The sequence below is a fragment of the Tupaia chinensis genome, unplaced genomic scaffold, assembly GCF_000334495.1.
Source record: "Tupaia chinensis unplaced genomic scaffold, TupChi_1.0 Scaffold000077_1, whole genome shotgun sequence".
Taxonomy (NCBI): domain Eukaryota; kingdom Metazoa; phylum Chordata; class Mammalia; order Scandentia; family Tupaiidae; genus Tupaia; species Tupaia belangeri.
This window is the reverse complement of record NW_006159538.1, coordinates 509,876-525,719: the sequence shown is the minus strand read 5'-3', so window position 1 is coordinate 525,719 and position 15,844 is coordinate 509,876. Positions and strand designations below refer to the sequence as shown.

The 15,844-nt window shown below is 43.7% G+C and overlaps 1 protein-coding gene across 1 annotated transcript in view; it reads right to left on the bottom strand.

Annotated features, from left to right (window-relative positions):
• HPS5 (HPS5 biogenesis of lysosomal organelles complex 2 subunit 2) overlaps nt 1–15,844 on the bottom strand; it is a gene marked incomplete in the record, with an annotated part of 51,114 nt that overhangs the window by 22,170 nt on the left and 13,100 nt on the right. Inside the window, 7 exon segments of the mRNA XM_014584557.2 lie at nt 533–691; nt 1,831–2,009; nt 3,864–3,952; nt 10,599–10,670; nt 11,021–11,233; nt 12,997–13,130; nt 15,800–15,844. Coding sequence (XP_014440043.1) covers nt 533–691; nt 1,831–2,009; nt 3,864–3,952; nt 10,599–10,670; nt 11,021–11,233; nt 12,997–13,130; nt 15,800–15,844 — 891 coding nt within the window.

The following is a 15,844-nucleotide window of genomic DNA, read 5'->3' as shown; positions in this document are numbered from 1 at the left end:
ACCAGCAAATGGCATAATGGTTATATCGCTGGACTCCCATGTAGTCGGCTGTGGTTCAAGACACTGACCTGGTGGCTTGAAACTCACACCCTGGCACAAGTGCATGCATGCCCAAAATCCCAAGAGGAGAAGGGCTTGTGGCATGACAAGGGGGTGGGGGGGATTTCTCACTTTCTATCTCTCTCTCTCTCTCTCTCCAGTAAGTGTACAGGCTTTATAGTAAAAAATTCTATTAAAAAAAAAACAAAGATAAAAGAAAAATTTTACATAGAAGGGCTAGCCCTGTTAAGGAAGCCAAAGCCTACATGGTCAACTAGAGTTCAGATCCCAGCCATGGTAACATGAGAAACAGGTCAGGTACATGTGCACGTGTTCTCAAAATCCCAACAGGATGGAGAAATGGAGAAGGGGCTGCAGCATGGCCACACCCACCGGACGGGTGCTTCTCCTGCTTTGTCCTTCTGTCTTTTCTGTGATGAGTGCGCACACTCTATAGCAATTAGAAAAAAAAAGAAAAAGAAAGAATACTTACATGTGAGGAAATGGAGCTTCTTCTACTGCTGCAAGCTGAATCCAAAGGTTCAAATTTTAAGATCAGTTCTTCCAGTTGGGAAATTAGATCACTACAAGTTTCAAAGTCCAGCTGTGATTTCAGATGCTCCAATTTATCCACAGTCAAAGTTTTCCTTGCCTAATGAAAGGATAAGTAAAAACTCAGTGGAATAGCTTGCTGTTTGCAACTAAACCTACATTTGAATGGCCAATACAATAGTAAGAGGTCTAACACAGAACATAAAATTTTAAGGTACTGGGGCCAGCAGGTGGTATGGTGGTTAAAGGCGCTGGACTCCCACATAGTTAACCACAGTTTAAGTCCTGCACCTGGTGGCTTACTTTCTCACTAATAATTCTTTTTTCTTTTTAGAGGTTTTTTTCTATAGGGCACGTGCACTTGCCAGAAAGACAGAGAGAGACAGAGACACAGAGAGTGAGAAATCACCCACCAGGGGGGACGGCCGCGCTGCAGTCCCTTCTCCTCCATTCTCCTCTTGAGAGCTTGGGCATGAACACACATGCGCCCAGCGTGAGTTTAAGCCACTAGGTTCAGGACTCAAAGCACGGTCGACTACATGGGAGTCCAGCAACATAGCCATTACGCTAACTGCTGGTTCCCTCACTAGTATTCTTTTTAAAAAAATTTAAGGTACTTTATCTCTTTTTAAAAAAAAAAAAAAAAAATTTATTTCTTTCATGAGCAAGAGAGACAGAGAGTCAGAGAGTCAGGGATTGCCAACAGTGCCCTTACGGTGTGATCCATTCTGAGGCCTGACCCCAGCCAGCCCGGATCACAGGCTTGCATGCACTTGGCACACTCAGAGAAACCTCCAGATGAGAACCTAGAACCTTCCCGTGTGGTCAGTCTCACAGAGCACTGCACTCCTGCTGCACCACTGTCCAGCCCCCTTCAAAGTTGCTTTAGAAAGACATAGAAAGCTTATGAAAAATGCAAGAATTGTCTCAGGAATTAAGGATATAATTAATAGTTACCAGAGCTATAATCATCCTACTTAATAACAAGTTGTGAAATGTAAGTAAGTTTGTAGGTAAATTTCATATTTTTTAAAAATGGAAAGTATATAGCCATTATGCTAACTTTTCTTACCCTCCACCACCCTCAGCTATATCTGTCATGTTTTCTTTGAAGATGCATGGCCATATCTGTACCTCACAGAGAGGACTAATAAAGACAAACAACTTTTATAACACAGTTCTGTAGGCTAGGATGGTTTCATGACCACAAGGAACATGTCTAGGAAAGCACTGACTTACTCTGCTGGCAATGACGGAGTTTTGGAAAAGACAGCATGTGTGAGCAGCCAAGTTCCACAGGCCTCTCCTGAGCAGGCGTTCCACACAGCGCTCCACAGACAACAGGGACAGATGCGAGACTTTCCCATCCAGGTGCAAACAGAACAGTTCGTTCTTGTAGACAGCCACGTCCAGAATATCTATGAAAATCACAAGGGCTTTTTTATACTTAAAAAAAAATTATTTATTTAACTTCATTCATTCATTCTTTTTTTTTTTTTTTAAATATGTCTAGAGAGATACACACACACAGAGAGAGAGAGAGAGAGAGAGAGAGAGAGAGAGCAAGCCACCAGGTCCAGGACTTGAACCGTGGTCAACCATGTGGGAGCACCCAGCACCTTAACCACCATGCCACCTGCTGGTCCCTGGCTTTTTTATACTTTTGCTACCAACCCAGAGTACGTGTCTAGCCTCTGAGGAAAGGATGAATAAAAAGTGATAAAGAAGTATGAGCAATAATTATAAGGGTTAATATTAGAATTTTTTGAACTCTCTTCCATTTTTTTTCTTTTTTGCTAGCTATAGGGTGTGTGCACTCACCAGAAAGACAGAGAAAGAGACAGAGAAAGTGAGAAATCACCCCTGAGGGGATGGCCATGCCACAGTCCCTTCTCCTCCATTCTCCTCTCAGGATCTTGGGCATGCCTGCACATGCACCTGGCATGAATTTGAATTTAAGATGCCAGGTCCGGGACTCAAACCATGGTCAAGGACATGGGAGTCCAGCGATATAGCCATTATGCTAACTGCTGGTCTCGCCAAAGGGTGATTTCTCACTTCTCCCCATCTCTGGCAAGCACACACACCCTATGGCAAAAAAAAAAAAATCTAAAAAACGAAACACAAAAAAATATCATTTTCTGTGAGAAGGAAGTAGAACTTCAAAAGAGGGTAATCTTTTTTTTTTTTTTAAGAGAGATTTTTTTGCTGTAGGGTGCGTGTGCTTGCCGGGGAGACAGAAAAAAGAGAAATTACTCCCCGGGGTGGGGGTGGGGGGCACAGGGGCGTTGGCCACACCACAATCCCTTTTCCTCCATTCTCGTCTTGGGATTTTGGGCATGCATGATCATGTGCCCAGCGTGTTTCAAGTCACTAGGTCTGGGACTTGAACCATGGTCAACTACATGGGAGTATAGTGACGTGACCATTATGCCATCTGCTGGTCCCTACTTTACACCAGACTATACCATTCCTGACAGTTACGATGTGAAGCTGAATGAGTGGATTTTAACAAAGTGTGCAAATCAGTAAAGGTTCATGAGAAAACATCTTGTCTTGGCAGAACAACTTGAAAGAGCTAAAAAAAAAAAAGTTTTCAAGGGACTTAAGTTTTAAGGAACTTAATCCACAATTAATCATTGATCAGACCAGCAAAAAAAAAAGTTTTCAAGGGACTTAAGTTTTAAGGAACTTAATTCGCAATTAATCATTGATCAGACCAGCAAATAATGGATACACTTTTGTTTTCACAAATTGGAGAAAGACCCAAAAGGGTTCACATATCTTCTCTATTCAACAACAATGCTAAAAAACTTAGATTTCCCACATTTCTCGTCTTAACCAAAAAAAAAAAAAGAAGACTGATTTTCTCAGTTTCAGTCACACTCAATTGCTGCTGTTCGCCCAAGGGTTTTCTCAGTCCTAACTCTTAGGACACAAAACGAGAGTCAAAGGAAGACTTTTAGTAGGAATAAAGATTTAGGGCAAACACAGGGGGAGTAAACCCATCTGTTCTTCAGCAGTCATAATAAATATTTAATAGTAAGTAAAAACTGTATTTTAAAAATACCCATGAAAAAGTAGATGAATAAAATGTACGTTTAGGAAGTACCTTACAAGGGAAACAGCTACGATTTTTAACCTTTAAAAGAAATGTCACCTCACTCTGTTTTTCGACTTCTTCTTCCATAAAGAGGATCTTCCTGCAATAATTAAACCTTTTACATTAGCATGAGATGAAAGATTATATAAGGAAGATAAAATATAATTACCTTTGACTTCACTCCAAAGAAGAACTTGAACATTCTGAGGAATGAAAATATAAATTCCTCTTTCTGTCCAAGTCAACACACAATGCTCACTGCAAGAGAAAATAAAATAAGTCAAGAATCCAAGCTGTGAGAGCAACTCTCCACACCATTCCCTCAACTGAAATTCTCACATTAGCTACTGAAACAAATTGTAACCCTCAGCCATCCAAAAAAACATGACGCATTGTTCAGTAAGTCTTTCCACCTCCTTATTGTTATCAACAGCCCACCAAAAAACAAGCATAAATGATGCCAAATTGGAACAATTCAAACACAGATACCAAGTATCTTCTAGAGAAAGCAAAGGCTGGTGTCTAGAGAAAGCAAAGCATAGGGATGACTTACCTGGTGTTGGTTAAAGCAGTTAAACTTTATATATTTGACATGACAGGAGCATATTCAAAAAAAAGGTTAACATCTTAACCACCAATTACTGCTCTGGTGAGGCCACTTTTTTTTTTCTTTAAGAATTTATTTAATTTATTAACATTGTTATCATTTTAATTTGTTTTAGGGCATATGCACTCACCAGAGAGGCATAGACAAGGAGAGAGAGAAAGAGGGAGAGAGAGAGAGAGACAGAGAAAGCAAGCAGCCAGACCCAGGACTTGAACCACAGATGACCATGTGGGCGTCCAGCACCTTAACCACATCACCTACTGGCCCCTAGTGGGGCCACTTTTAGGAATAATAATGTTTTGCCTTTCTTAGTGATGTGTGGGCCAAAAAAGGTTGTAAACTCCGGGTTAATTATGTGCCAGAGCTTTATTACGGGCTCTACCTAGATTATCGAACTCAGGAGCCGTCCATTGGGATAGATGTGTTATCCTTATTAAAAAGAAAGAAAGAAAGAAAGAAAGAAAGAAAGAAAGAAAGAAAGAAAGAAAGAGAAAGAGAGAGAGAGAGAGAGAGGGAGGGAGGGAGGGAGGGAAGGAGGGAGAGAGAGAGAGAGAGAGAGAGAGAGAGAGAGAGAGAGAGAGAGAGAGAGAGAAAGAGAGAGAGAGAAAGAGAGAAAGAAAGAGAGAGAAAGAAAGAAAGAAAAAGAAACTGAGGTCCAGAGAGATGAAACAACACGCCCCAAGTCATTCAGCATGAGGTAGAAGTCAAAATGTACACGGAGAATTATCTAGCTCTAAAATATGGACCTTTTCCTCTACACTTCTCAGAACCTACTTCTTCCCTCATTTATCCTCACCAGCCCCCTCACTGTTAACTGGAATCCTGATTATTCCACTTAACTGAGTCCTCAAAAAGTCACAGATTTTCTAACTTCGAGACCCAATAATTCTATTTCATTTATCATTTTGTTGACCCCTGAGCAGAGGCCAGTCCTGCTGACTGCTCCTTCCTCCCTGGACTCTGGGACACTGCACTTTACAGCTCTCCACCTCCCTCTCCATTCTTCTGGTCTCTCCATCTCCGCTAGCCCCTTTCTACACTCATCTGCTCATACAGATATGTGTGCATCTCATGTCTCCCTTACTCTCTCAAGGATGCTAGGTACTGCATGTCACTGGTCATCTCCTCTCCTCACCCCTGCTCAGGACATTCCTCAACTTACAACATCCTCATGTTAGCCACCTCTAAGGGATCGGCAGAAGTCTTAAGAAACCCTCCTCCTCAGCAAGTGCTCCTCCTCTTGCACTGAAACTATTTATCAATCCCACGATATGGTGCTTAATCATGACTACACTGTCACAAGTCTCTTTTTTACTGTTCTTAAACTTTTTATGAAAATAAGTATATCTCCCAACAAATTATAATCTTTAGAACAGGGACCTAGGCCAGTAGGGGCATGAGGTTAAGGAGCTGGACTTCACACTGCCAACTGCAGTTTGAGTCCTGGACCTGGTGGCTTAAAAATCATGCAGGGTGTATGTGTGTGTCTTCCCCAAATCCCGAGAGGACAATGGAAGAGAAGGGAATGTGGAGTGGTTATCCCTCCTGGGGTGGGGGGGGGGTGGGTTTATCACTTTCCCTCTCTGTCTCTCTCCAACAACAACAAAAAAGCAACAACCAGGAACCATTTTTTTTGTTGTTGTTACCAAGAGTACTGGGTTTCCAGAAAAGTCATGACACATTTTTGTATAGAAAGACATAGAAAAGTACGTCATGACTTTTCGGATAGCCCAATAAAAATGGTTCCATGTGGCTGTGAAACGAAGTGATATTTAACATAAACTGTGTGATACAAATGGCAAACATTTTGTCAGTATGAAATACCAGCTCACTGCTGCTATGGGAAAGTAATCTTTGTCTGAAAGATGGAAGAAATGCTCGGGGGACCAGCAGTTAGCGTAATGGCTATGTCACTGGATTCCCACGTAGTCAACCACAGTTCGAGTCCCGGACCCTGTGGGTTAAACTCAGGCTGGGTATGTGTGCGTGCATGCGTGCGTGCCCAAGATCCCAAGAGGAGAATGGAGGAGAAGGGATTGCGGCGTGGCCATCCCCCCTGCGGGGTGATTTCTCGCTTTCTATCTCTCTGTCTCTCTGTCTGGCGAGCGCCCGCGCCCTATAGCAAAAACCTCTCAAAAAAATAAATAAAATAAAAAGAAATGCTCGGAATCCTAGTCCAATGTAGGTGAAATTGGTGGGCCAGGTGGTGGCGCAGTGGCAGTACAACTGGATTCACACGGGAGCGATCCAGGGACGTGATCTCCCTGAACACACTGGGCATGCACCGGGATGCCAGTGACCCAGACCAGCAGTCTGGGGTGGATCGCAGTGTGCACACCTTGTGGTGCCTATTGCTCTGCCTCAACGAAGGAAGGGAAAAAAAAAAATGGGGACGGCTGTCTTCAAGAACCAGAGACGAAAAAAGGGGCCAGTAAAGAGATACAGGATAATGATTTTGATATTGAATCTGATGTTCCACTTGGAAAGTTCCTTAGGAATCGTAACCCAGACTGAATGGGGAACACTCAGATAAGAGCAGACACCTGTAGTTCATACACTCCTCATTCCCCGATCCCTTCGCTCATACACAAACACACAATGAACAGGACACAGCCTATTCACTAAGTGACGCCAATGTACCTAGAAGGAAACAAAGAATATGAAAATGTCCCTTGTGGGATTTGAGGGTGGTGACAGGAAAACGTGTGAAAACGGGAGAGAAAGGAGATAAACAGGAACAAAGAGAAGCCTCCCGCATAACTACCTGTGTCTCTCAGAACCGTCTTTGCTGAACTAGCTATTGACTGAGAGCCTTCCACGGGCCGAACACTGTGTCCATGGCAAGGGAACTGGCGCTCCGGTGCTGGGATGGGTACTCACAATACAAGATGATGAGGGTGAGGGATGAGTGAGGTCTGACACACGTACACAGAGCAAGCAACTAATCTAAGCCTGCTGGAGGCGGCGGAAAACGTTTCAAAGTGGCATTAATGGTTGCTTCAGCAGAGGAGTAGGCAGAACCCAGTCTTGAAAGGTTTTGTTTGTCACGGTCAGGGACTATAGCAAGAGTTTTAAATAGCTAAACTTAAAGGAACAAGTATCAGGGGAGCCAAGCATACCGTGGTTTACTTATTAGAAAATGTATTCTTGGGCCTAGTCACAGTGGCATGGGCAATAAGGTCCCCCTGCACAAGCCACATGAAAGGTCCAGGCTTAGTTCCAGGAGCAGCCTCCCACAGGCCAAGGGTAGTGGCGTGCTCCTATAAATCTAGCTAACTGGGAGGCTGGGACGGTGGATTGTTTGACTCTGTCAAAAAACCAATCTGGGACCAGAAGTTGGCGTAATGGCTATGTTGCTGGATTCCCATGTAGTCGACTGCGGTTTGAGTCCCGGATCCAGTGGCTTAAACTCATGCTGGGCACGTGTGCGTGTGTGCCCAAGATCCCTAGAGGAGAATGGAGGAGAAGGGATTGTGGGGTGGCCATTCCCACTTGGGGGGGATATCTCACTTTCTGTCTCTCTGTCTCTGTCTTTCTAGTGAATGCATGCACCTTATAGCAAAAAACTCTCAAAAAAAAAGAGAAGAAAAAAATAAAAATAACCTCTGTGTGTGTGTGTGTGTGTGTGTGTGTGTGTGTGTGAGAGTGAGTGTGTGTCTCTCTTTCCCCCACTCTTTTTCTCTCCTCTCTCATTAAAAGGAAACAAGGAAGAAGGAGAGAAAGGGAGGAAGGGAAGAAACACTCTTAGGTAAGACTTCCCCACATCTCATGTATCACCACAAATATCTATAAAGCATCTATCTCTGGACATGGTGGTGTACAACTGCAATCCCAGCTACTTGAAGGGAGCAGGAAGATTGTGAGTTCAAGGCCAGTCTAGCAACATAATGTAAATAAAGAAACTGTGTTTAAAAGGTCCAGCTAGGCCACCTGTGGTATGGTGGTTAAGGTGGCTGGATCCCACACACGGTTGACTGCAAGGTTCGAGTTCGAGACTTGGTGGCTTGAGAAACACACCAGGTTGCGTGGGTGCCTAAAGTCATGAAGAAGGGATTACAGTGTGACCATGCTCCATAACGGGTGCTTTGTCTCCCTCTCCCTCTGGCTAACACATGTGGCCTCTGTTAAATTAAAAGCAAAAACAAAGAGCCAGCCATGGTGGCACAGTCAGTAGCAAACTGAACTACAGTGTGACAAGCCACATGGCCAACTACAGGTTTGGGTACACAGGATGGCCTGAAAACACCAGGCATGTGCGTGTGTGCCCATGATCCTGACAAGCCAGAGGACTAGGGAAGGGTGTTCATAGCGTGACAAGGCCTTATTGAAGGTGTCTCTCTCTTTCAATCTCTCTTTTATGCCTCTCTTCTATACCCTGTTATAAATAAATAAACTTAAAAAAAAAAGTCTCAAAGTGTCTGTCACATGTCAGGTACTGGGCAAAGCACTGAAAATACAATAGTGGACAAAACACACATAATGCCTTCACAGAGCTTACCGTTGAGGGCTAAGACGGCCGCAAATACTGTATGAATATGGGATTACAAACTCTGACAAATGCCATAAAGGATGAGTGCCAAAGGAGGGAGCATTTTCAATGAGGTTTACCTAACTATGGACAAATGAGCAGCTGCCTTTGTCCTAAAACTCCCAGGGTAAATTATGGAGTTATTCAAGAGTTTATTATCGGGGACCAGTGGATGGCTTAATGATCACATCACGGGACTCCCATGTAGTTGAACACAGTTCGAGTCCCAGACCCAGTGGCTTAAAACTCACGCCGGGTATGTGTGCAAGCATGTCCAACATGCCAAGAGGAGAGTGGAGGGGAAGGGACTGCAGCACGGCCACCACCTCAGGAGATGACTTTTCTCTCTCTCTGTCTCTCCAGTGAGTGTACATTCCCTATAGCAAAAATCTCTCTTAAAAAAAGTTTATTGTCAGGACCAGCAGTTAGCATCATGGCTGTGTCGCCGAACTCCCATGTAGTCGACCATAGTTCAAGTCTTGGGCCCAGTGGCTTAAACTCATGCTGGGTGCATGTGAGTGCATGCCCAAGATCCCAAGAGAATGGAGGAGAAGAGACTGCGGCATGGCCATCCCCCCTGGGGGTTGATTTCTCGCTTTCTGTCTCTCTGTCTCTCTCTGTTTCTCTGGCAAGCGCACGCGCCCTGTAGCAAAAATCTCTCCAAAAAAGAAAAAAGTTTATTGTCTATAATTGACATTTAAATACTTCAGAGTAAATAGTGCAACATAAACACATAAATTAGGGTTTGGGAAGTTTTGCTTTTTGTTTTTTGTTTTTGTTTTTTAGTTTTGCTATAGGGCAAAAAGAAAGAGAAAGTAAAAAATCATCCTCCTTAGGGCCGACAAGCGGTGTGGCGGTTAATGTGCTGTACTTCTACATGGCCGACTGCGGTTTGAGTCCCATACTTGGGGGCTTGCTTTCTCACTTTCCCTTTCTCTCTCTGATAAAATAATAATAATAACAAATAAAATTTTTTAAAAATCTAAAAAAAAAAAAAAAAGAAATCATTCCCCAAAGGGGGAGGATGGCCACACTGGAATCTCTGATCCCATCAGCAATCATGTTAATTAGTTTAGAGGACACTAATTAGCAAAAAGCATACTGTTTGACAGAAGAAGTGAGTTCTAGACACATAGATTGTCTGGAAATCATACACTGGCACCCCTACCCTTGCAGAAGGTACAAGAATTGGCAAACCCCACAGTTGACACCCTTTAGAGTGGTACTCTGTGCTGCCACTTAATAGTGGATTCTATACCTAACCCAACTAGCAGGCTGGCTGAACCCTACTATTAGAACACAGCTGAATCTGCCTCAAGCAGGTCTTTCATACAAGATACTTTTCACAGTATCTAAAGGGCAGAGAGCTCCAGTTTCTCCAAGCTTACAAGAATGAGTTCTATAACGCTCTGTGCCTATTTGCTAATAATCAAATATCTGCATGCCAGACTGCATTCTGAAACTTGCTTTCATTATCGCATCCCACCTGGTAGGGGAGGTTTTAACGAAACAAGTACCTATTGCTCTTAGCTCTGTCACAAGTTCACTGACAATTATAAATGCCAGTTGGTTTGGAAAGGGAAGCACATTTCTAGAATTTTTTTGTTCCTCTTATGTACAAAACACTTCATGGAACATAGTCATCTCTTAACTGTCTAAAAATAATTTAATGCAGAAGCCCCCTTGAAAAACAAACAGCCTCTGAAAAGAAATGAAAAGAAAAAGTTAAGTGTGCACTTTTAAAAAAATTACCAATGGAAGAAACGTACCTAAGATGCAAGAGTTTGGGGAAAGACAAAGACTGGGAGGCTCCAACTGTATGATCATACTGAGGCTCTGATCTAGGAAGCAAACACATCTCTTAACGATTTAATCACAACATAAAATTACACTTTTGGCAATATGAAAATACTTGCCTCTAAAGCAAACTCAAGAGTCTAACCACATTAACCTTTATTCAATTCATTTCATTCTAGGAAGGACAATTGATCAAAGATTTTTGTTTGGTTTCTCTGACTCTTCTAATAAAGATTTCCACTTCACTCCTTAACTCGTCTCATAAAGATTACTTCATTCTTAAAATGGATATTCAAATCTTTAACACACACAGGAAATCAAAGAGTTTCACTCAACCCCTCCTGCCCCCATATAACTTCCTCAAATGAGTCTAACCAGTCCTACGATTCATTACCTTAGAGAAATCACAGGGAGAGGCGGCAAGGAGAGGAGTTTCTTAAATTGATGTGTACTTAGAACTTCCCCATCAAAGTTCACTTCCCACATCCTAGAGCCGGGGCGAGCACAATATATCAGAGGTTGCTGGCCCCCAGAGCATCTTCCAGGGAAGAAACAAGCTCCATATTCTCCATCTCTTTCCTTATTCCCAATTTTCCAAAACTTTTCTCTAACACACAGAAAGGAAGAAAAAGCACGTTTACTTAAAAAAAGTAAAACATGATGGCACGTCAAATCAGTGTGACCACAATAACCCCACCACAATGCCCTCTCCCTCATTCACTTTAACAATACTCTGGAAAGAACAACGGAATAGGGGGCTGGGAGGTGGTGTGGTGGTTAAAGGCACTGGACTTCCACATGGCCAACTGCAGTTTGAGTCCCGGACCTGGCAGCTTGCTTTCTCATTTTTTCCTCCCTCTCTCTGTCTCTCTCTGGTCAAATTTAAAAACTAACAGTAATAACTAAAGTTAAACAAAATAATTCTTAAAAAAACAAAGGAGGGACCAGCAGTTGGTGTAATGGCTATGTCACTGGACTCCCATGTAGTCGACTGTGGTTCGAGTCCTGGAGCTGGTGGCTTAAATTCACACTGGGCATGTGTGCGTGTGTGCCCAAGATCCCGAGAGGAGAATGGAGAAGAGACTGTGGTGTGGTCGTTCCCCCTGGGAGGTGATTTCTCACTTTCTGTCTCTGTCTTTCTGGCGAATGCACACGCCCTATAGCAAAAACCTCTCAAAAAAACCCCAAAATCTTGGGAACCAGCAGTTAGCGTAATGGCTATGTCGCTAGACTCTCACGTAGTCGGCCGCGGTTCACGTCCCGGACCCAGTGGCTTAGAACTCATGCCAGGCGCGTGTGCGTGCGTGCCCAAGATCCCAAGCGGAGAATAGAGGAGAAGGGATTGCAGCGTGACCATCCCCCCTGGGGGGTGATTTCTTGCTTTCTGTCTCTCTATCTCTCTCTGTCTGTCTGGCGAGCACACGCACCCTATAGCAAAAACCTCTCCAAAAAAAAAAACAAAACAAAACAAAACAAAAAGAACAAAGGAACAGAAAGGCCAGGATTGGTCTCTGGCTCTGATTTGCCATTAGCTATTTCTCTCCCTCCCCTCCTTTTTTTTAGCTGTCATAGTTGTGTACATTTGCCAGAGAGAAACAGAAAACCTTCCAATGGGGCATGGTCACACTGCGATCTTTACATTCTTTACACTGTTTTGTTCTGACTGTTTTGATTTGCTAGACCGGATGCATGTGTGCTTAAGGGGGAGGGGAGAGGTGGCAAGAAAGCACCCCCATGGGGGACTGTCATGCCACAAGCCTTTCTCCCCCACTTTTCCCTCTTAGGATTTAGGGACACACATGTGCTCAGTGTTTTTTAGCAACGGGGTCAGAATTTAAACTGCTGTTGGCCGTGTGCGATCCAGCTCCTGCTGCATGGCGCTCACCACCGTGCCATTAGCTATTTCTATGACAGGAAGTAAATCACCTCACACTCCTGCTCAAAATCCCAACAGGATGGGGAAATGGAGAAGGGATTGGGGCATGACCATATCCCATTGAGGGGTGCTCTCTCCCTCTCCTTCTCTTTCTAACTCTCCTCTCTGACAAGTATGTGCACTCTTTGGGGGGAAAAAAAAAACACCACCAAACTCAATCACAGAGATCTTCGTTCCCCACAGTGAAGCAGACCTGTGGCCTTGTCTCCTGGCACTTAGATCAAGCCTCATGGTCGGGTTCACTGGATCCTGTCTTAATCACCCACTGGACTGTCTTAGCTTCTCCTTCCTCCTCTCTACTCTCTAGTGCCAGCCTGCACACAACTAGTTCCTCATTAATATCCGTATAATTGATTAGGAGCTTAGGCTGGATCATTTCCAAGTCCCAGTTCCAAAATGCTGTATTTCTGGTAACTCAAGGTTAGCTGGTCTACCTCTCAGTGTCACACAAGAAGGACCGAGTAAGTGAGGATACAAGCAGTCTTCCATCCAGGTAATCTAACTGGACAACGCAGGAGTCAACTGTTGTTATTGTCTGGACAGGAAACATCACGAAGGCAGCCGCTGCCTAAAAGGGATGTGAGAAGGAAATGAAGTTTATTTCATTGTAACATTACACATAATCTCCTCCTCTTCTTCTTTTAAATGAAAATAAAACTTTGATTAGACCAAATTTAAGTTACCTGTGAGGATAGCAAAGTTTCACTAACTTAATGAAATTTTGTAAAATACTTTGGTACATGACAGTGGAATAGTACCTTTATTTTTCTGAGAGGTTTTTGCTACAGAATGTGTGCACTCGCCAGAAAGACAGAGAGAGGCAGAAAGTGAGAAATCACCTTCCAGGGGGGATGGCTACAACGCAATCCCTTCTCCTCTCAAAATCTTGGGCACACACACACATGTGCCCGGCGTGAGTTTAAGCCACTGGGTCTCAGACTCGAACTGCAGTTGACTACATGGGAGTTCAGTGACATATCCATTATGCTAACTGCTGGTCCCCAGTACCTTTTTTAAAAAAGGAATTATTTTATTTTACTTATTCATTTATTTATTTTGATTTGACCAGAGAGAGAAAGAGGCAAAGTGAGAAAGCAAGCAACCAGGTCCCAGACTTGAACTGTAGTTGGCCATGTGGGAGTGTCCAGCGCCTTAACCACCATTTACCTGCTGACACCCAGAACTCTTTAAGACTTGGGTTTTTGTTTTGTTTTTCCCTTTAAAGCCTATTTATTTACTCCAAGAGTAAGAGAGACAGATACACAGTACCCCCTGACTTCCTGACACTATGATACACCTACCAAAGTCAGCCAGCCCCAGATCATGGGCCTACACGTGCCTGGGATACTCAAGGAGGTCTGCGGATGTGAACTGGCAACGTTCCCACTTAGGTCTTCCTCAAAGAGACTTCACACTTTGCTACTGTGCTACTGTCTGGGCTCCAGAAGAAAAGGGTTTTTGTTTTGTTAGGCCAAGTTAGCACAATCACCGCCATGTCAGGGAATGCTGGGGCGAGTTAGCTTAATTGCTACCCTGTTAAGTCTTCAAGGACAGAGCCCACTTTGTTAGGGCCTCAAGGACGGAAACCAGGAGTCTGGGAACTCTCAGATAAGTGGAAAATGGGAGGGTCCAGCACCTCCAAGACAAGGTCATCCAGACCCTTAGCTGAGAGCCCTTATCTAGACCTGAGCAGGTGGTGACGGCTGGACCCTTGCTTCTCATACCCCCCCCTCCTTTGTGTGTGTTACATTCTACGGAAAATCCTGAACTATAAAAGACTCCTTTTTTTTTTTTTGGAGAGATTTTTACTGTAGGGCGCGTGCGCTCGCCAGACAGACAGAGAGAGACATAGAGACAGAAAGCGAGAAATCACCCCCCAGGGGGGATGGTCACGCCGCAATCCCTTCTCCTCCATTCTCCTCTCGGGATCTTGGGCACGCACGCACACGCGCCCGGCGTGAGTTGTAAGCCACCGGGTCCGGGACACGAACCGCGGTCGACTACGTGGGAGTCCAGCGACATAGCCATTACGCTAACTGCTGGTTCCCAATCCTGAACTATAAAAGACTCCTTTATCTCAGGTACGGGGGTCCTTGTTAAGGCCCACTGCGATGGGCAAACTCGGACCCCAGCTAGCTGGAAAAAGAATAAAAGCCTCTTTTACATTTGCATTGTCTTTGTCTTTTCTCCGTCTCCATCAGTTAGAACGATCTCTGGACCCTTACATCCCCTTTGGGACAAAGATAAATTAGGTTCATACCCTGTATAGTTTCAATAGTGGCTTTGGATCATAAAAATATTGGGGTAAGGTGCACGGTGCATGCCTACAGTCCCTGCTACTCAGGAGATGTGGCCAGAGGATCACAAGCTCAAGGCCCACCAGAGCAACACAGCAAGATCCTTCTAAAAATAAATAAATATAGATATCTATCTATGTATGTACATGTGTTTATGTGTATATGTGTGTGTATGCATATGTGTGTGAAATCAAATGATAACTTCAATGAGTTAACATGTCAAATCAGAATACTCTCTGTTTGTTAAAATAATTTAGTGAATAATAGTTAGATCTCTTCCTTTGTGCCAGGATCCAATACAGAAATAAGTCAGTGAGAGACAAATCCCTTAATTCTAACCTAGTAGCCTTGGAGGAGAACAGGGAGAAGCTAGTCTGCTCTGTCTCAATGCCAGACTGGAGCTCTCTACTAGGATAACCTGAACCCGAACCCTGCTTCTCCAACAATAAGTGGCAGGACGTTTGTGGACCTACAAGGCAAAGCACAAGTCAGGAGATGCCCTTGAGAGTCCATTCACAAGTTACACCAACCCCGAGAGAAAATATTCCTAGACCTGTGAGTTCTTTTCCTATGCAGAGGCCAGGAAAAGAATAGGACCCTGAGACCTTGGTGACATTTCTGTGTTTACCATTTTACTCACGCAATGAATAAATAGACGAAGTTTCTTTCCTAGTATTCTACCATTAAAGAACGCTTTGTTTAAATGAGCCGTGCAGATGGATGAGGGAGTGCTACAATAGACAATGGGCAAACTGTTACAGTGAATGCATAGAATCCGATCTGTTACTGTATCCAGCTAAAACAGTCAACTGTATGTACTACATGGGGACGAAATCAGTTCCCCAAGAAATACAGTAGATAAAATTGTATCCTTTAATTAAACATCCTATAAGACATCTTTCGTTTCACCACAAACACAAAGAACTGCACTGGGTCTCACCTTAGCTTGTTTAGAAGTGTTGAGTTTGATGGCAGAAACTTTCCC